Source organism: Rhinatrema bivittatum, chromosome 3 (assembly GCF_901001135.1).
Source record: "Rhinatrema bivittatum chromosome 3, aRhiBiv1.1, whole genome shotgun sequence".
Classification (NCBI taxonomy): domain Eukaryota; kingdom Metazoa; phylum Chordata; class Amphibia; order Gymnophiona; family Rhinatrematidae; genus Rhinatrema; species Rhinatrema bivittatum.
The window spans coordinates 141,750,219-141,771,649 of record NC_042617.1 but is presented as its reverse complement, the minus strand read 5'-3'; the positions used below and the strand labels follow the sequence as shown (position 1 = coordinate 141,771,649).

General features: G+C 37.6%; 1 protein-coding gene across 4 annotated transcripts in view; it reads right to left on the bottom strand.

The window, feature by feature from the left end:
- The window catches only part of RALGAPA2 (Ral GTPase activating protein catalytic alpha subunit 2), a 1,327,630-nt gene that overhangs the window by 79,294 nt on the left and 1,226,905 nt on the right, over nucleotides 1-21,431 (bottom strand). For all 4 annotated transcript variants that reach the window (XM_029593760.1, XM_029593759.1, XM_029593761.1 and 1 more), the window contains one exon: nucleotides 14,703-14,824. In XM_029593760.1, the coding sequence (XP_029449620.1) occupies nucleotides 14,703-14,824 (122 nt within the window). The remainder of the gene's footprint in view (nucleotides 1-14,702; nucleotides 14,825-21,431) is intronic.

Here is a 21,431-nt window from a genome sequence, read left to right as displayed (position 1 = left end):
AGAACAGAGATTTTTGTAGATCTGGGACAAGGGTGAAAGTGCCATTTCCAGAAAGCCCATGAATTTTCACGCCTGTCACATTACCTGGAGATGGGACTGTTTCTATAAATGGACCTACACTGTGTGGAAGAGGGAGGAAGAAATAACAGTCAAGCCAGTTTCACCTCAAAGTCATGTTCTTTTTCAAGCTGAAGCCAAATTGTATCTCTATCATTATTAAACCATGTTTTAAGGCATACCAATCTGGCAGCCCAGTAATAAATTCTTAAATTTGGTAATGCATTCTCACCCTTTTTGGCTAACCACAAGATACAGATTTTAATTCTTGCTTGATTGTATTGCCAGATAAATTTAGACATAGTAAATGTCCCACTGTTGCTCCTTGTGACCTTGGGTAAGTCACTTTACCCTCCATTGCCTCAGGTACGAACTTAGATTGTAAGCCCTCTGGGGATAGGGAAATACTACAGTACCTGAATGTAATCCGATTTGAATTGCTGAAAAAGTGCGAAAAGCGGAATATAAAAATCTAAATACATAAATAAATACATAAAATAAATAGTACTATGCACTCTGTAAATATTCTAGCAGGAACACTATAGGGAATATGTTGAAATAAATATAAATGAGGTGGTAAAACTTTTTAAACAAACTAATGTGACCAGCCCAGGATAGGAGGAGATCGCACCATTTCTGAAGGTCCTGTTTAACTTTACAAATAATAGGACCGTAATTACACTTAAACAGATCCTTAAATTCCCTCACCACATGAACTCCTAAGTCAGCAAACCCCTCACTCACAACTTTAAAGGAAGAAAGTCTATTAGGAACCACAGCTCTGGGGTCTATAAAGAATAACACAGACTTGGCATAATTCCATACTACATAGATCTCCGTACTACATAGATCTCCGTACTACACCTTAGTCCTGAATAAGAGCCCCTCCTGACCCAACATTTATTTATTCTATTTTATTTACTACGTTATTAAGCCTTTCTTTCCAGCAGTCCATGCTTCCAAGTTTACTCCCCTTGTTAAATGTAACTTTGTTCTTCCTGTTCAATCCATTGTTTTTTGGTTACACTCTCTGGTTCAATTCCCCAATTCGATGTAAACCGATCTGATATGGTCCTCAACCATGAAGGTCAGTATAGAAAAGTGTTAAATAAATAAATAAATAAATTGATTTTGTATCCTTATAGCTTTAGAATACCCATCCATGCCAGCCTAGATACCTTTGTTTCTATCAAGAAGAACAAAACATCATCTGCATAGAGGGAGATTTTTGTTCCCTGTCACCCAACCAAAATCCTTTAATGTTAGTTGAGTCCCGAATTATAACAGTCAGTGGCTCAAGAGTAATGGGATAACAAGACACCCCTGCTCGTAGCCCAGAATTATTAAAAAAGGAAGGAAGAGATCTATTCGCCAGGATATAGACTCTTTGTCTAGAATCCATTGCTTTATTTATTTATTTAAAATCTTTTCTATACCGTCTCTAAGTTATATACCATCGCAACGGTTTACAGGTAGGCACATAAATTAAAGTAGGTGAATGCGTATACTAGAACATTCTAACTGGTGCCAAATAGATTCGGTTACAATATATCATAAAAGACAATCGATTGATTAGTGATGTAGGTCCTGACCATGTGTACCAGTAAGGTACTAATCACTTCTCCAGAACAAGGAATGATATCTCAGGACCAAGGGTCTGTTCTGGCCAGATGATCTGGTCAATATACCAGAGAGAGTTGATAGGTTTCTCTAGAACACCACCAAAACTCCAGGGATGAGCAACACAATGGGGATGTCCACTTTGAGCTCCACCAAGATGTCCCACACAAATCTTCTAAAAAATCTAAAAGCTCCTCACAAGTGCTCATTGAAGTGCCATATATACCATCATGAAACCCATCCCTTTTAGGATTTCACTCACTACCTTAGCTCACAACTCCTTAATGTTCCCTAAACTTTCCATTGCTAGAAAATTCTCATTGTTAAAGCCCTAGCTGACTTTACATTTATATGCAACATTGCTATTATTCACATATTTTTGGTTATTATAAAATATTGCTTGAGTACTTACAAGCACTTACATGTGTAGCTTCCAATTTTACATGCTGAAACTTTTTGAAAATTAACCCTATGAGAGCGCTCATAACAAAATTAATAACAGTGGTAATTCCTGATATTTATGTGCATATGAATGAGCACAAAGTTGAGGCTCCTTGGATGATGAGGGTACTCTGATTTTTGTGCTTTGGTTTGGTCTAAGGAATCTTCAGGTTATGAAGAAAAACAATCAGTTATGCACCTTGTAAACATCACTATCCAGAAGACTCTGTATCCTAACAAATCATGTTTAAATTAGGCAGCTAGAGAAAAAACAAAAAACTTAGAGCTCAATTCATAAAAGGGATTTTCTTCCATTTTGTGTCCAAGGGAAAAACATATTATAAATCAGCATGCTTCATGAGCATGAATAAGACAAGGGCAGAAATCTGTATGGTTCCAACTTTCTCTATGGGCAATAAAGAACCTCAGAGAGAAGGACAAGCTAAAGTTTAGTATAATTGAGGAAAAATATAGATACCAATGGCGCACAGATATATTTAAATTTCAAAATAAAATAGCATATAGAGGAAAGAGTACTAGACTGAACAAAATAAATATAAGGATGGGTAAACCAATCCTTTTAACAAAATGTATGTGCAGATAAGAAAAAAGTTACAGATTAAAAAAAAAAACAAGTAATAAGGAGAAAAACGCAATTTATTTTCCCTCAACTAATATTTTGATTACAGCCCTGAAACAGGGGCTAAAAATCTATTTTAACAACATTTACAAAACAGTGCAAATAAATACTGAGAGAAAAAATAACTGAAAATAATGTCTAGTAAAATTTTCTGTGACACAGACTGGAATAGATTTCTTCCTAGGACTTTAGAGAATAGTATATTTGCAGTTGGGCATATATACCTCTAAAGGTATATATGCCCTTCAGAGTTGCAGCTTTTGCAAAAGTCTTGATCAATCATGTTTTAAAATCCTCTCCAATTTCCACCTGCCAGAGGCCACACAGCCTCAGAGGATGGATCCTCTGAGAACACTTATCTTTAAAGAACAAAATGTAATGTTCAAAGTAATGTTCTGTGAAAAAATGTGCACCTTTGTTAGCTTTGGATTAGAAATGGCAATTTTTTTTCCTGGAGGCACATGGGGTTAGGGGGATGGGAGATGGTTTTTGTGTCATAGGTTCCTGCAGCTAAACAGAATGGCAGATGGTCAAAAGTGATACACATTCAGCTAAATGGGCAAGCTGAAGCAACACTCAGGCAAGTTCTTCAACAAAATAGCTCCTGCGCATATGAAAAGCTATGCAGTCCAAACAGGCAAGTGTGTATAAAGGCAAGCCACACCTAGGTACCCATAACATTCCATTAGCCTTTAGAATCTGTGCATTCCATCAGTCAAAACTTTCTTCTGGCAAGTCCTTAACAATGCAATCAACCTTGAAACTCCCTCAGCACCATCTTGATTGATAGAGAGACAGCAGCTGCAGAATGAGCAAGTAATAACCACAGAAGATAAAGGCTTTCATACAAATAAAATTCCACTTGCAAGCTGTCTGGCATGAACTGTAATTACTTGGCCTTATTCTTGTTACGGTACTTCGGAACTGTGTTCGGTCAGTACACTGCATCCCCATTAATTATACACCACATTAGACAAGAAAAACATGTACAATTGCAGATAGTCAATAATAAATTAGTATAAAAATGTTTTGAGCATGCTTCTGCTAGCTGAAAATCCAAACCCAATGGGCCATGTTGAATTTTTCTTAAATATTCCATTTTAGCAAGACACACATACTTAACTGGAGACAGAAATACAAATAACATTGAATTGGTGAATTTATCTTGAATAATAATCATTGATTCTGACCTATAAATATTATTATTTCCATGTGGAACCTTTTAATATAAAAACAGTAGGATAAATCGAATATCACCATATAGTATGTTAAAATTATTTTACAGAATGCTAAACTGCCTTCAAAAGAATAGTTTTAAGATTAGAAAGTGCAATGAAAAGCAATGATTCATTTCTATTTTAGTGTAACCGTGGTTTGAAGTCCAACATTTTCCATCTGGATCCAGTAGAATTCAGATCTCAAGGAGTTAAAAGGCAGTGATTCAGAATGCCCTGCCCAAGTGCCACCTATTACTGCTCTATAGACAGCAAGCTTGCTGTCAGAATCCTTCAAGTTTATCCCTGCATTTTGAATTGCTCAGACAAACAAGCACCAAGGAGCCTGGAAAGGTCACACCTGGCGTGTGGCCGCGCGCCTGCTCTCTGGGCCCTAAACTGCACCCGCCGAGCCCCAGGTTCATAGCACTCTGTTTCCCCCTCTTTTGTTTCCTTTTCCTCCCCCAGCTGTTCCATTCAGCAGCCCAAGCTGGGCAATCTGCCCTCCCCAGAAAGAGAAGCACTTATTAAGCTGAGCCAGCTCAAAGGGCTAGCACAGCACAGCACGTGCCGCATCTTATCTGGGCTATCTCAAGATCCTATTCTGTGCTGCACCGACAACACCACCACAAAAAAAAAAGTAAATGGACTTAACTCTCATTGGCTCCCCTGCAGCAATTCAAACAAAAGTGCAGGCAACAAAGACATTTTCCAGTATGGCAGGTGTTGGTGTCAGATTCTGCCTGGAGCAAACAGAAGCAGAAGAGAGAGAGAAAAAAAAAAGCACCCCCCCTCCCAAACTCTGCGCTTCCCATTGAAGCTCTGACATGCAGAGACAGAAAAATACTAATAGTACAGAAGTATTGTTAGTGCTGCAGTCAGCTGTTAATTCCCAGTAGCACTTGTCTCAGGGTGCTGCACTGGGAATTAACATTTTTGCTTAAAAAGGAAGGCTTTTAATTGTATTTGCTAGCAACATAAAAAAGCCTGCTAGGAAATCTACAGTTAAATAAACCAGCACAGTGCATCTTGTGCAGTCTGTTTGAAGTACATAAGCAATCTTACCTTTCTCAGAGACCATTACATATTCTAATCTATAAAGAAAGAACAGAACACAAAGTTGTATAAATATATGTATAATAAAATCTATCAATATACTACCAATGTGAGTATTACACAGAGCAGAGAATCAGTATTCTTACAATTTAGTGTGCAATAAACCTTATTTGGCAAATTTAAAGTTGTGAATAGTAAACCATCATCAGAATAAAAATTATGTTTGGCATACAAGTTAGTATAATGGAAGTTTTTATATATACCCTATATATGTGACCAACTACGGCTTGCATTCTATACAAGAAGATAAAACACTAATACTACTAGCAGCTGGATGATTTCCAGTAATTGGAAACTCTGGAGATGAAGAAGAAGCAAAATTGCCTTTAAATAGTATGTGAATAAATAAATCAATTACCACAGAAACATGTTTACATACTTTTGCTATCCATTTACAATCTTATTGTACCTTAAAATATACACAAATATTTATGTTAAATAACATTTATTAATCACACATTTATTTTTAATGAATATTAGTGCACGTGCAACTGAAGACAGATTTCTCTCAAAAGGGATCACTGCTGGAAAATTTCAACCTGTTACCTTTGCAGGCTGCTGTGAAAGAGAATAGTTTGATCCTAAACAAGATGATTTCAGGTGCATATACTTTATTTTAACATTGATGGTAGATTAAGTAATTCCAAAAGAAAAAACAAAGAAAGACAGTTATGAAGCCTTTTCCTCTATCAAGGAAGTGTTATTACAAATTTAATAATACACCATTGAATTTGTATTGTTTGAAATTAACAGGCTAAATATTAAAGGAAAATCAGAATGCTCTACTGGAGACTGAAGTCATCATACAAATATACTGTTAAATTTTTTAAATACTATTTTATTCATGGATCTGAAATACTGAACAGATATAGCCAATCAGCTGAAACTCCAAAAGGTTTGCATTAAGGATACATCTACCTTATATGTCCTGCCACAAGAACATTTAAAACATAGAAGGCACTAACAATTTTGCATCTCATTCAATTTATAGTACATTTTTTTGTACTTGGTAGTTTCTTCCTGCTCCTCTGTGCCTCCAGGTTAGTAGGAACTAGTGCTGCCATGCTGTGCCATGAGCCTTCATTCACAACTACCAGGGGAATTTGTAATCCTCCGCCCCCCCCCCCCCCCCCCCATATTCCACCTCACCACCAAATGTACTTAGTCTGGTCATCTAAGTGCACTAGGGCTCCTTCTGGAACTGTGTAATCATGGGCCTTGAATCCAGTCACTGGATGTCACCCTTAAGCAAAGGTACTGTAAAAGAAAAGCAACTTCTTCTAATATCAGCACAAGACATGGGGGAACAGTCATTGAAGATGTGCGGCCAGTAGAGCAGAGATGCCGGCTAAACATGTCTTGTGCTGTATAAATTATGGTTTTTATTTGGTTTTAAAGTTTTTTTTATTTTACAGATAATTAAAGACCCCTGAGGCAGACGGCAGATACCGAAACATGGGTAGGGTTATGTTTTGGTTTTGCAATTATGAAAAATGAGTACACAGCGTCAGCCTAGTGTGTTCAGCTAAGTATACATGTTTTCATTTTATGGGATATAGTATTTCTATGCCTATCAGCATATGACTGATTGATTGATTGGTGTTTCTGACACTATCTGCAGCCCATTGTGAGGCAAGAGATGGGCTATTGAAATTTAACACATTTTCTGATGCTATGGCTTAGATATAGGTTATTTCATGATAAGTTTAGATAAATAAGACTTGAGTTATACTACTTCTTGTTTTTGCTATTTACCCTTAAGCAAAGACATGACTTGCTCCTGCCACCCCAGGGCCTGTAAATGCTGCCTTTGCAGCATCTCCAACCCCTGATGACCTGGGAAGTGGAATCAAACAGGGGATCTTCTGTATGGCAGTGCCACTGAGCCACAAGACTAGCCCCACTGTACTTGTCAATGTATATAATGTTGCATGGCCAGTGGTTAATGATAAGCATTTGAAAGTATTTTCAATAATATGTATTATTTATATAGACTATAGAGCATCATTTCCAAGATTATAGGGGGCAATTTTTACCTATTATTTGATCCCGCTAAAAATGCGCGCTTGGGAACACCTCCCCTAAATATGGCTAAAAGTATGGGTGTGGTAGAATAATGTTTACATTTTTAGCCATTTTGCACTATAAAAATTTCAGACAGCCAATTAATGTACATAAATCATTATCTACCCATATAAATGGTATTGAAAATTGTTCTCCCCATGTGCTGCCCCCAAACATTTACAATTTAAGTTTCAGCAAAGGGAGATTAAGTGACTCCTTGAAGGTTTCTCAGTGGTGAGTGGATAGGGAAATCAAACAGGTTTTCAAATTCACAGGTTTTCAAAATCTATGTTCTGATTGTCAAGAGATGCTACAAGCCCATTTCACCTTAAATATTTATTTTGATGTGATTATTTGCTCTACCCTTAAATCTCATGGTAAGTTACATTTCAATTTATAAATAATAAAAGAAAAAAAACATTTTGTCAGCATTAAGTCAAATATAACAAAAAAATCTGATTATTGATTAGTTTGGACAGCAACAAATTCTGTTAGCATCTGTTCATAAATGAATGCTGAAATAGGCACAGAGATTGTACAAAAGCTGAAGTAAAACAATATCAGTCTAGTGTCCCAAAAATGAAGATCTGCACTTCAGTGTGCCTAGGAAAAAAGCTTGTAAAAATAAAGCACACACTTTCATTAGCTCAATGTACTTTGTTAATATTATAAATGTCAGGACTCAGTCTAATTTACTAATGACTCATTTGCTTATTTAAATATTGTAGATTATGTTACCCCAAATGCTTGAATGATTATTTGTTTGTAATAACCATCATCAAAGTATCTTAGTACTAGCAGTAGTTATAGAACTTACTAAGCATTCTAGAATCAGAGGAATACAAGTAATACATTCATGAACATGCTCCAAGTGAAAGAATGATGGATAATTTTCTTCCCCTCGCCCTCCCTACTCACCCACCCTGGAGCTATGACAGCTGTTATGCAGCACTTCTCCATCCGAGATGGCATTAAAGCATAGCATTAGCATAGAAGTTACAAGTAACCATGTTGTTTTTGTGCATAGAGTATATGAGGGATATCAACATATAGGGCAGCTTTAGTCTCTGCTATCCTGGATGAGACTCAAACATATTCAGCCTTTCAAAGTATAATTTTATGTGGATCTCAGAACCTTTAAGCAGAAAAGAATGATAAAGCAGACTCCAAATTCTTTTGTTTGGCTAAAGACTGAGAACTCAGATACTCTGAATTATTATTCTTTTTAAATAGCGGAGGAGGTCTGGTCTGATTGGAGCTAGGGAAACTCATGAGTTGTCTGAGCTCAGTCTTCTCCCACATTCCTCTTACCTGGACAAGTCCTATCATCTCCTTGTGGCTCTCTTTATCTAACTACAACTGGGTAAAGACAAGACATTTGCTTCTTCTTTCACCTTTTGGAAACTATTATACAGATCAGAAACTAAAACTGATAGCCAGCATTTCCTGAATAGAGCTGTCTATATGATTGTTTAGTATATGTTTCATGTTCACCAAGATTTTGTTTAAATGGTGACAAATAAATGCAAACAATTAGGATACCGTATGTATCCGTTCATTCCTGTTTTTTGTGGCAAAGAAGTAATACTGGAATTCTGTTATGCAGATATTTAAAGTTACTCAATTTAGTTTTATCAATGTTGAAATAACCTGTTTAAACATGAATATATGTAAATATTCTACATTTCATTGATGGGAGATTTCATATTACTTCGTGGACTGATGTCTTCATTAGCCATACTATGTAACCATTTAGATGACTGAAAATAATTCTCAAAACATGTACTATACAAACTAATAAATAAAGAATGTGCTAAAGGATCCCCTTGTCAGTAGACATTGTGGGGCAGCAATATCACAAGTCATCCCCGTAGACCAACAATACAGAAGGATGGAACAGGAGAATTCTTTTTCCTATTCTGTCACCATTAGCTGCTAATATAAGGTAAAGATTTACAAGGTTTTTTATTCCTTCTGATAATATGCAGCATTCCGCTTTATTTTCCAAGTCATTAGCATGCAGAAGAATGACCTCATAGTGAACAGATGCACTTGGATATGCCAGTGATTAGATCAGTCCCCTCAGTAGTCAAGTGTGCCATTGCTGTTAACTCTTTTGGGGTAGGTCTGGACTGTTAATAAAATGGTAAAAGATGCAACTTCTGGTTTATGCATCCAAGTACGACTGTACAATACAACAAATCTGTCAAAACATGCAGCTTGAAGTAGTTTATGAAATATAATTTAAGCTGGTAATATGGCTTACGATTTCTTTTTTCAATATCACAATTTCCCTCCCTCCTATCAAGGAAAAAATATCATACCCAACAACACTAATTACAGAGAATGAGGTCATCAAATTCCATTTACAAGATCTGGAATTCCAGGACTGTCTATTAATGGCTAGTCAAATTCTGCTGAATAACATCTTACCATAATTCTGTCTAGTACTTAAGAAAGTAGAGAGATAGAATGATAAGACAAATTAAAGGAAGTCTAATGCACATATCATAAAAAGTAATCTACATGAACATGCATAAAATATAAATGGAATCATGGATAGCAAATTTCAAATTTGGACAAGATGCTATATAACAACATTATTATTAATAAATTAAATTCTAATATATTGTTTGTATACAAACTGATTTGTTTTCCTTTAAAAACCAGCATATTTTATTACATTACATTGATGAGGAACTTCCAATCCAAAGTTGCATCTCTGACTTTATCATCAATGATTAAAGTAACACATTTTTCTTAATTGGTTAGAAATGGACAATTTAATTGCTACTTTAGTAGGTACATATTATATTGCATCTTTTAAACATTAATGGCAGTAATTTTATATTTAAAACTAAAAAAAAATGATCAGACAAAGCCATCTTAAAAAAAAACTTCAAACATGGGGAAAACATGCAGAAAAATAAAGAAGAAAAGTGTCTGGCCAATGCTATATTAGTGGGGATTTGCTGATTTCACTCACAAACATGTTTCAATTAAAATAAGGCATGCAGCATACTGCAACACCATCTCAACAATGAGAACGCCAAGACTGGTAACATGCTGAAACTGACAAAACATGGGTTTTCTTACACTCAAACTTGTTCCCGGCATAGTTCATGTCAAAATACACTCCTTGCCACTTTCTGGACACTGATATGAATGAATAAATGAATGTGAATGCAATACCAAGTCAAAGAATTTCACAGCTTTTGTTGTTGCAAGAGATGCTACATTTTGTTGAACCTTAAAATCCTATCACATTTCCAATATATATTTTATATCTGTTTTTGGAGCCTCTTCATTTGACATAAATGATGTTCTGTTACTATTTGTGATTGTGTATATTGATTATGTATTGTTTCATAGGAAAGGGATGTGATTCATAGTAAATCATGTTAATTAAATAAATAAAGATTTTTTTTTTATCTATTTGAAAAAGACAACCAGTCCAAAGAGGAATATATGGAATTAACACAGAAAGGGATTAACAAAATTATACTTAGTTGTTTACAAGTTACTAGCAATGCTAAAGATATCATATTTTACAAGTTTACAAGTTACTAGCAATGCTAAAGATATCATATTTTACAAGTTTACAAGTTACTAGCAATGCTAAAGATATCATATCATATTTTGTATCAGCTCATTGAATACTGATGAAAGCAGGTAAGATTCAAATTCTTATATTGATATATACTGAAACTAAGCAATAAAGGCAAGCCTGGATATACTTTTTTTTTTTTTTTTTTTTTTTTTTAGAGTGACAGAAGGGGCTACTGTGAAGCAAGGCTTCACAGGTCACTGTAAAAGCTGCAAGGCCTGCAGGGCTCCTCACTCTGACTAGACTGTTAATGACTCCATCAGTTCTGTGAGCTAAGCACTGGACTGTTTAGAAGATACCTTCTATAAGCAGAACAAGTGTGATGTTCTCAAGCCAAATACTATGGGTTATCAAATTAGATGCAGCATAAGATTACAAAATCACAGCTGCAATTTCTCTCTAGAACATCTTCTTGATTTCTTAATCTAAGTCAGGGGTTTTCAACTCTGATCCTCAAGGGCCACAAACAGATCTGTTTTTCATTATGTCCACAATGAATAATCAACAGACATATTTACATACACTTGCTACAAGAACTGGTAATAGGTATAATTTTGGTAACATTGAAAACCAGACCTGTTTGCAACATTCAAGGACCACAGTTGAACAGATCACAATAATTACTTAAAACAAATAAAAGGAAAGAAAGAAGGGGAAAATTAAGGTACTATATTCCAATAATACTTCAGATCTTTAATGTGGCAAACTATCAGGTGTTTATTCATCAGAAAATACAATCAGTCAACAAACAGTTGAAAGGATGAACTGAGTCCTTTAAGTAGTAAATATTCTGCATTGCACATTATCTTTAGTAAATGTGTTCAAAAGGTTTTCACTACGCTTTGGGAATTTGCTTTAGAGCAAAAGAAAGGAGTGTTCCACATCAACTTCTTGATTTTTTATTTTTTAACATCAACGAAAGGTCTGAGCCATGAGTTGAGAATGGTCCCTTCTTGGCCTTTTGGCTGAAACTGAGAACTTATACAAAACAGGGGTAAAACTCCACTATCTGACTCCACTGGGGAGAAGAAACAGATTGGACTCTGACTAAACTGGGAAGATTAAACTTCCCATAGAAAATATATAACTGAAAAGAGGGGAAATCTTGGAAATAAACATACTTCTGGCACATTGAAATTTAAATAAACATGTTAATGTCTGTAAAAAAAAAAAAAAAAAGCAAAATCTATATACATGCTTATGATATATATATGGTGTGTGTGATATACTGGGTTTTACACTATTTCAAACTTTGTATGACAAACTTATGAAGAACTAATTTTCATGTACAATGTTATTACAAATGAAAATTTGATTCTGGTGTACACCTAAATCTACATGAAAATTATGATAATGCCTGAACTTGGGACAACTTGACATGTTATTGCTGTTAATAATCAGGAAGTAAACCCTCCACTTGATCACAAAGATCCCACTGCAGGACAAAATAATGAAGACATTGAAGCAAATATTCAAAGAATCTAGAACAGATGACTTATCTGGCTAAATTTAGTTACATAAGTTATCCTGAATATTCAGCAGGATTAATGTCTCGCTGATTATCCCTGATAAAAATTATCTGGCTACCTTTAGCCAGACAACATTTAAACCTGAGTATCTTCTGAATATTGCCAGTAAGGTTTTAAGTTACCTGGTGTCATATGATCGGATAACTTTATCCTTAACTGGCTGTATTGAACAGAATATAGCCGGTTAAGTGGCACTGCAGTATATTCTTTTGAATATAACCGTTAAAGACTAAAATTATCTGTTCACACAAGGCCAGATAACTTTAGACCTGCTCTCAGGCACATTTTGAGTTAGTCGAATAACTTATTCAGCTAACTTAACCCTGCCCCAGAATATCCCCCAAAAAGTCTCTTTTTTTATTTGGCAAAATATTAGCTGGAAGATGATTTATCTGGCTTTTAGCTGGCTAAGCAAGGGGGATAATTCAAAACTTGCCATTTAAATGGATAACTTGTGAGTTATCTGGCAAAATGGCTTTGAATATTGAACTCATAGCATTTCTTTTATAGCATAAAGAGAATGGTATAATTTTTTATGAGGTGACAGACTGGGCAGCATGACAAAACATTGGAGGATGGGCAGTGGCCTCAAATGAGTATCCATCCTAGATCGTTATATTTATGAGGCAAACCAGACAGGTAGCTTAATAGTAGGTTAAAATTAGCTCCCGGTATTTGATAAATATGGATATGGCCACCAAAAGTTGGCAGGCACAAAATTCTCTGGTGTTGAGAATTGCTGGGGGAATTCTGCAGCATTTTGACAAACTTAGGTCTATATATTTATTTAAAGTAAATTTCCTGACATTAAATATATCTTGGCTAAGCAACTTTGCTGTATGTACCAAGAAATTTAAAAGTTGTTGATTTTTTTAAACTACAGTAATTCATTTTTAAAATAATTTTGAAATAGATACAAAGTAGAGAGAAAAGGTAAATACATAAAGTTCAGGAGTTAAAAAAAAAAAAGCTTATACTTTAGCAGACCACTGCCTAACAGATATACTAATTATTTAAAGACTTAGCAATAACTTTTTATCTGCACTTATCTTACCATTGAGTTTTAATTTTGGCGGACCATATAAAAGAATTCAGTTCAGTTATTCTGCTTTTTCAAATGTTAGAAACGTTAATCAAGAGCTCCGAGTTAGAAGCGTGTTTAGTATTCCAGTTCAACAAAGATCAATAGAGGCCATCCCTATGTTTGACGCCTCTCCAGGAAGCAGAGGCGCGATTATGTAAATAGCACTGGTTCCCCTTTACTTCTGCCAGCTTGCTTATCTCCAAAGCCTTCTGCCTGCTGCCACTGGCGACCAATACAAGTGCCTGCATACACCTCTTATCTCCTCACAAAGCTCTGAGTGCACAAGGACCAAAGCCAGTAATGTTAAACAATGACACATGGCTGATTTTATTTATAGGTGATTTATTAGTGCTGAAATGAATTTCTTTCTTCAGTTTCATGATTTAGGTGCAGCATATTTCACAAATCAAAAGTGTAAGTTAAGCAGACATCTTATGCATTTTTGCAATAATGAGTGCAAGAACCAAACCATACTGGTTCAGTTTCACATTTTTTTGTAAAGGCTGCAGTAGTCTTCTGAAATAGGATGCAATATGAAAGATGGCATTAAGTAAATGTTTCTGATTGCATTCCCTCATCATCATGAATAAGAGGATAACCAACCTTAGCAGGCAGAATTCATGTGCAAATGAATGGATATTATCTTTTCCAGGAACACCAGAAACTACAAGTTGGTATTTAAATTTTGCAAGAAAATACAATCAAACAAAAAAATTCCCAAGAAGCCAAAAAGATACAGCTGCTATAAGGCCAAGGTCATGCCAGCTCCACAGTTCTTAAAATAAAAGTCAATAAATCTGTATTGAGACAGTAATTCTTATAGATTCAAACAGTCAAACTGCGTTGGTACATTTATCACTAGATACATGCAAAATGCACTGTGCTGGTGTTAGGATCGACTAAAGGCACATTGTCCTTATATTTCTGCTGCATTAATTCCTGACCCTGATATCTCAGCAGCATAATGCCCATTTAGCATTAGCAGCAACGGCATCTACTGGGAGGAACTAAGTAAGCACTGATTTGGGCACAGCTTTTGAGCAATATATTCCCAGCTCAGCAAGAAACCTACACTCCAGAATGAACCAGAGAACATTACTGAGAGAAAGTTCATTAACCTTGCTAGATTTGGAGGTTAACAGGATAGCTGAAGAAAGGAACCGAGTGAACAGCTCTGATGCAAAACAAATTAAAATGAATGCCGTCATTCCTTTTGATATTCATTAGTTGAAAACACTCTTCTTAAATCTGCAAGCATTTATCTATGAAAACAGGTGTACATCTGCTGCTCAAGTACTTTTTAGTAGTAAAGAGAATAATGTAGACTCACCCGTTCCACTAAGAGAGTAGCTAGGACAGGGAGAAAAGACCTGAGCTGCAAAATCCTCAAACGTCATTATTTCTCTGTGATTCTGGATTATTGCTTCAAGATACAGAGCTCTTTCCTCATAACTTTAACACTTAGGTTAAGGAAATCGACAAATTTACATGAATTACATAGTCACAGTTCAATCCATACAAACACACTTGAGCAACTTGATCTTGACATCTGCTTTGTTGATATTCCAACATCAAAAAGAGGTTATATTACTGATCATTTTGTTTTAATGCTATTACACCAGTCAGCAATTTGTGACAAATCTCAGTTAAAATAACAAAAAAAACCCCAAACAAACAAAAACCAAACATAATTCTACTGCTGAGTTCTGTATGCCTGAAAAGATAAAACATTTTTGATGTTTCAGTATTGATAATACTAAGTAACAATTTGTGACTTACAAAGATGGTATGTCTAGAATTTGACTGCTGACATATTACTGCTTAGACAACAGTATTAGACTTACAGATGAAACTTTCTGTAAAAGAATGAAATTGTTCAAATTGCTGATACACAAACAGTAAACAATGCTGCATCTTTTAAACACCACTGTGCACAAATTTTCATCAGTTATGACAAGTAAATGGAAAACACTTTAAAATAAATTATAATACATTACAAAGATATAGGGAATACTTTTGAAATCAGAAAAAAAACACTGGAAATGTTTTACTTAAGATGTGAAGTGTTTATAGTGAACAAATTAAAAAGGCAATCTGCATAATTTTATACAGGATAGAATAACAGAGATAGCAAAGCAATTTGAAAACAAGCTTGGCCTTTTAATTACAATTCTGAAACCTGGAACCCACAGCATTCAAATGTGTAATCAAAAACCAGTCACCAATAAACCTTACAAGCGTAACAAGCTGAAGCAACTTTCCAGCTGTCTTAATAGGACCCCTGCTTGTGGCAGCTTTTCACTGTGTAGAAAGCAATGTTTTTCCTTTTGTGTGCAGCTTCTGTTTTCTCAGAAGGTGAATCATGCATTTCCAATAACAGGATAATGTCTGAAACTAATTTACAATGACTTGGAAAACCTCACATATGACTTTGCGAATTAACACTTGAAGAAGCCAGTATGACATCTCATTCCCCTTGTCTAGATGTATAAATCTATATACTGTATGCTTTAAAGCACAATTTTGCAGGTTGACATGTTTATGTCAAGCAGGAAGGTTTAAATATTCTACAATCTTGTGACTTGAATACAGATAACTGCTAATTTGCAATTAGCAATTCTTAACATTTACTGGATCTATATTTCTATGATAGTGATCAACATTTTTCCAAAATCATTTGCTTTCATCAAATGCATTTGCAAGAGTTTTACTTTTTTTCAGAGCAAAGTACTCTGAAATGCAGGAAAAGATTTTTAACCAGACTTCTGTAAAAGGAAGACCCAGGTTTTCATTCTCTGCTGATGTTCTAAATTCAAATGAAGAGAGGAATACTAAGAGTTTTAAGGAATGTACCTGATGGCAATATTATTTCCCTAATGTTTTTTTATTATAATGTAGAAGGAAGCATTCCTGATGGCACAAATGATTGAGTGAATTTGCTGCTGCTTTTAGGGGCTGAACTCCTGATGACTCTGGATAATGAATAGGCTGCCAAACTTCCTAAGAGCACAGGCACACGCCTAGACCCTATTCTAAAGGGACTGACTGATGCCATTCACATCTCATTATGAGCATGCTTATTCTGCACAGCATTTGGCTGTTGCCAAGCTCTCTCTATTCCATACTGCCTCAGCAAGCCGCTGGTCCTGTTAACAGCAGGATGTTAGGCCTGAGTGGCCGTCTGGCGAACAGGCACTCTGACACTAAGCTGGCACGTGCTGGCGCAGCAGGAGCAGAGTAAGGCGTGACAAATTACTGAAAGAGCTAAGCTAAACTTATGGCTGACAACCACCTGAGCCTTAGGACCTCTGAGGACCAGCCATCAAACTCTCAATTCATTGCTCACTCCTTTTAGTCTATAGTGTGCTTCTGGGCCCAGTTTAAACAAGGCAGATCCACTAGAAAGGCCTTTCATGCTATATTTAATAATATCCTGCTGTTTAATTAAAGGCTCATGCATTGAACACATAAGCATACAATGCAATGAACAACTGCTCACAAAAAAAGTTCATATGTAAATGGCTATATAGTGCATGGAAAAACAACAAGAAAGAAACGCTTGCTATGTTCAGAGAGATCATAATGAGCAAATACAAGAGAACTGCTGCATACACAGGGAGGATGCAAACAAAACATGCTGAAGATGTCGATGCACCACTTCAATGTAACAGCATTCACATGAAGACAGTTCTGAAAACAACAGACTAAAAACCAAAGAATATATAGAAGATTCTTAATGCTCATGGAAGAGATTTCTTCTTACAATTATTTTCTGAAATCAAGGAAAAACTAAATGAAAATTAACTCAGCAGTACAAGATAATGCAAGAGAGACATCATTTAGAAATAAAAATATCATGTGTTGCGTGACTTCACATTTTAGAACTGCTACTTTTTATGGTCTTAATAGCAAGCAACACTTCATTAGCAGGACCTTAACAGAGGGCATTCTCACATAAGACAAATTCTGAAAAATAGCATCAATTAAATATTGTCCCTTGTTCAGTCTGAGCATCTGTCACTCAGAGAGACTTTATCCATGTAAAACTGCCCAAACAGCTCCATTTCTCAACGGGGGCTGGGAGAAATGGAGCTGCTCAAATAGGGTCATTTCAAGAACTTTTGTGCAGCTGCTACAGCTAGTCAAAGGTATTCATTCAACTGTGCGCAATCAAAGGAATTCTTATTTAAAAAGCCCCCTTCTTCTATGTGAAACTATAAGAAGAATATAAAATACCCTTAACAAAGTACTTCATAAGCTGCCTGACTGCCAAAGCTACACCTTGTCACTTCTTCAGGATTCTCTTGCCACTGTTGATGTATATAGCTGATAATGCTTAAAGGTTATATCACCAGCAGATTTCCTTTTAATGTACAGATTCTCATGTTTTATCTTCAGACCTGACCTCAGCATATTATAACTAAACAGAGATCACAAATATTTATTACCAATGCCCAAGAGCAGCAGATAGCATTTTTACTGTACTAACAAAAAAAAATAAATCTGTTTTATCTTGCACACTCAAATATGCACTGACAATTTTATTTAAACTGGATGCACACATTTATTGATATATGCAATATTAAGTACTCAGTTTTTCCGAAGGGATCCTCAATATTCATGATTTAAGAGTTGGCTGAAATATATGTAGCAAAAAAGGGGGGGTGGGGGAGACTTGTTACTAGGATCTTTATGGTAAATCCACTGCTTGCTTCTTTGTGGGAGAATGGATTTGAAACACACAGAGAGGCTCTTCCTTCATTTTACCAGAAATGTAAGTCTTAAGAGGGAGTGAATATGTCAGCATAATCTATTATAATAATATCGTTTTTGCCTGTCCTAAAATGTGCTTCAGTCTGATGTCAAAATGTTAGCCCCATATCTACCATATTGGTGGCCGTAGCAATAATAAGGTGAGCTAGAGATAGTAATGGGGTAGGTTGGCAAGGAGAGGGAATATAGTGGGGGACATGGTGGGAAGTGGATAAAGTGATGGGGAAGGGATAGAGAGTGATGGGAAGGGGCTGTTGAACCATGAACATTTTGGAGGTTCAAAAGAAATATGAATGCCCAGAAATGTTGGAAACCCCTGGGTTAGAAGGGATTGTTTGGGGGGATGGAGATAAGAGAGGATAAGCAGGGGTAGGAGAGGATATTCTAAATGTTTTGCAGGGCTCTGCTAGCGGTATATTGAAAATTAGTGGACTATACCATCAAAAGTGATGGGAAGAAAAGATATACTGGTACATAGTAGCGGAGTACATATTTACATTTGTAAGGGTAATGGTGAGTGTGAATGGTGTATTTCTTTTCAGTATTAGTGACTCTGCTTATTGGGTGTCGTGTTTGTGGCTAATATGTTGAAGGTGTTATTTGTGTGTGTGAGGCTGTTCATGTTGTGTGGTAAGTTATATGAGGGCAGAGTAGTTGAATAGAGTTGCAGTGCAACCCTATGCTCATCAGAACTCCTGTGGTTGAAATTGGCAATTGGGTAACTCTAGTTAATGGAATGCCTCTCCTGTGTGGCTGTCCCAACCTGTCTGCTCACACTTCCACATTGTGCCCCAACTCTCAGTATATATGTGTTGTAGGTTGAAGTTGTGTATGAAGAAATGTGTCCATAAGAACATAAGAAATGCCATACTGGGTCAGACCAAGGGTCCATCGAGCTAGTATCCTGTTTCCAACAGTGGCCATTCCAAGTCACAAGTACCTAGCAAGTACCCAAACATTAAATAGATCACAAACTACTATTGCTTATTAATTATTGTCATAGAAATTTATGGATTTATCCTCTAGGAACTTATCCAAACCTTTTTTAAACCCAGTTACACCATAATTAGGTATGGTCTATGTCTGCAGGTGCACATGAATTTGATCACAGAATATGTGCATCTTGTGATTTGAGCATCTGCTTTATTTGTGTGCGCATGTGTGAATGACTGGATGTGAGTCTGTGACTGTGTAATGGAAGAGTGTCGGTGTGTACGTCTTGGGAAGTATGGTGTAGTAAAGTTGGGTGTTTGGGTTACCGAATGTGTCCTTTCCGGCAGCTGCTACATATACACACACACTTTGTTCCTGACTCATTAGCTGCCAGGACTCCTCTTCAGCTCACAAGGTATGTCCTCGTGCAGGGAGCAGAATCAGTCTACCTTGTGGTTCTGCGGGGATGCAAAGAGATCTACGTCCAGCTGACCCCACCGGTGGAAGATTCTGTCCGCTACACAGGGATTCAGGGACCACTCGTGGGGCTGGAAAGTCCGGATGAGTCTGTCCGCTATTACATTCTCGATGCCCGCTAGGTAGATGGACCACAGGAGCATGGAATGCGATAGGGCCCAGGCCCAAATCTGCACCGCCTCTTGGCAGAAGAATAAGAGCCTGTGCCCCTCTGTTTGTTCATGTACCACATGGCTACCTGGTTGTCTGTTTAGATCAAGACGGAGGCAGTCCTGGAATGCATAGAGGGCATACTGCATCGCCCAGAATACCAGGAAATTTATCTGGCAGGCCGCCTCGACTCTCGACCACAGGCCTTGTGTTCATAGCTCTTGACATGGGCTCCCCAGCCTAGGTTGGAGGCGTCTGTGGTCAAAGTTACATAGGCAGCCGGGGGCTGAAAAGGAAGTCCCCTGCTCAAGTTGGATTCTTGTGCCCACCAGGTGAGGGAGAGCTGGAGTGGGTCGGTTATCTGGACCATTGCCGAGAGTTTCTGAGTGGCTTGATGCCACTGAGACCGCAGGGTCTTTGGGGTGACATGTACCGACGATGCCATGTAGCCCAGCAACTGCAGGAGCAGATGGGTGGAGGTCAGGGTGGCTATGTGTTCGCTGGGGAGGAAAGCCTTGGCCACGATGGTGTCTAGGTCTGCTCCGATGAAAGTTAGTGTCTGGGACGGAGTCAACTGGGATTTTGGGTAGTTGACGAGGAAACCCAGTGACAAAGAGGATTAATGTCACATTGAGGGACACAGAGTGCTCCCTCTTTCGATGGGCTCTTGATCAGCCAATCGTCCAGAATTGGGAACACATGCACACCGTTTCTGTGTAAATGTGCTCCCACCACTGCAAGGCACTTCGTTAAGACTTGGGGCATGGAGGCTAGCCCGAAGGGGAGAACCCTGTACTGGAAGTGTTGGCAGCCTACGATGAAGTGCAGATATTTGCGATGAGGTGGAAAAATCTCAATGTGTGCGTAAGCGTTCTGGAGATCCAGAGAGCAGAGCTATTCCCCTTGATTCAAAAGCGGAAATAGGGTGTCCAGGGATACCATTCTGAATCGTTCTCTGCGAAGGAACCTGTTTAAGGCTTGAAGATCGAGGATGGGAAGGAGGCCGCCTGTTCTCTTTGGTATAAGAAAATACCAGAAGTAGAACCCCCATCTCCGTTGAGCCCTGGGAACAGACTCCACGGCTCTGGAGTGGAGTAGGGCCGAGAGTTCTAACTCAAGGGTTTTTGCGGGTTCTACAAGGCTCCACACCAGAGACGGCGCGGAGTCTGGAGGAACAGTGAGGAGATTCAGGTGGTAACCGTGAGCTACGATGGACAGTACCCATCGGTCGGTGGTAATTAGACACCAATTGTTGACGAAGTGGCAGAGATGGCAGAGACCTCCCACAGGTGGGTCGGACGTTGCAGGCAGAGGGGACAGTTTTCTGCTCTCTGGATGCCAGTCAAAAACCAGCTGCAGGACCAGATCGGGGAGCTGGTTGAGCTCTAGGTGCTCTTTTTTGGCGAGGGTGGCCTCTTTGGGAGGACGAAACTGTAAGGATATGGGAGGCTGAAGGGTAGTATCTCTGTTGTTTGTAAAACTGCTTCCTGGTATCTATGGGTCGCTTAGGAGGCATCTGAGGTGGTAGTCGATAGCTGACGCAGTGTATCATGGTGATCCTTGAGTTGGGCCACTGCATCTCGTATCTTGTCCCCGAACAGGTTTTCTCCTGTACAGGGGAGGTAGGCCAATTTTTCTTGGACCTCTGGACGAAGGTCTGAGGCTTTCAGCCAGGCCCAGCGTCTGGCACTATTGCCTGCCACTGAGACTCTTGACGCTGTTTCAA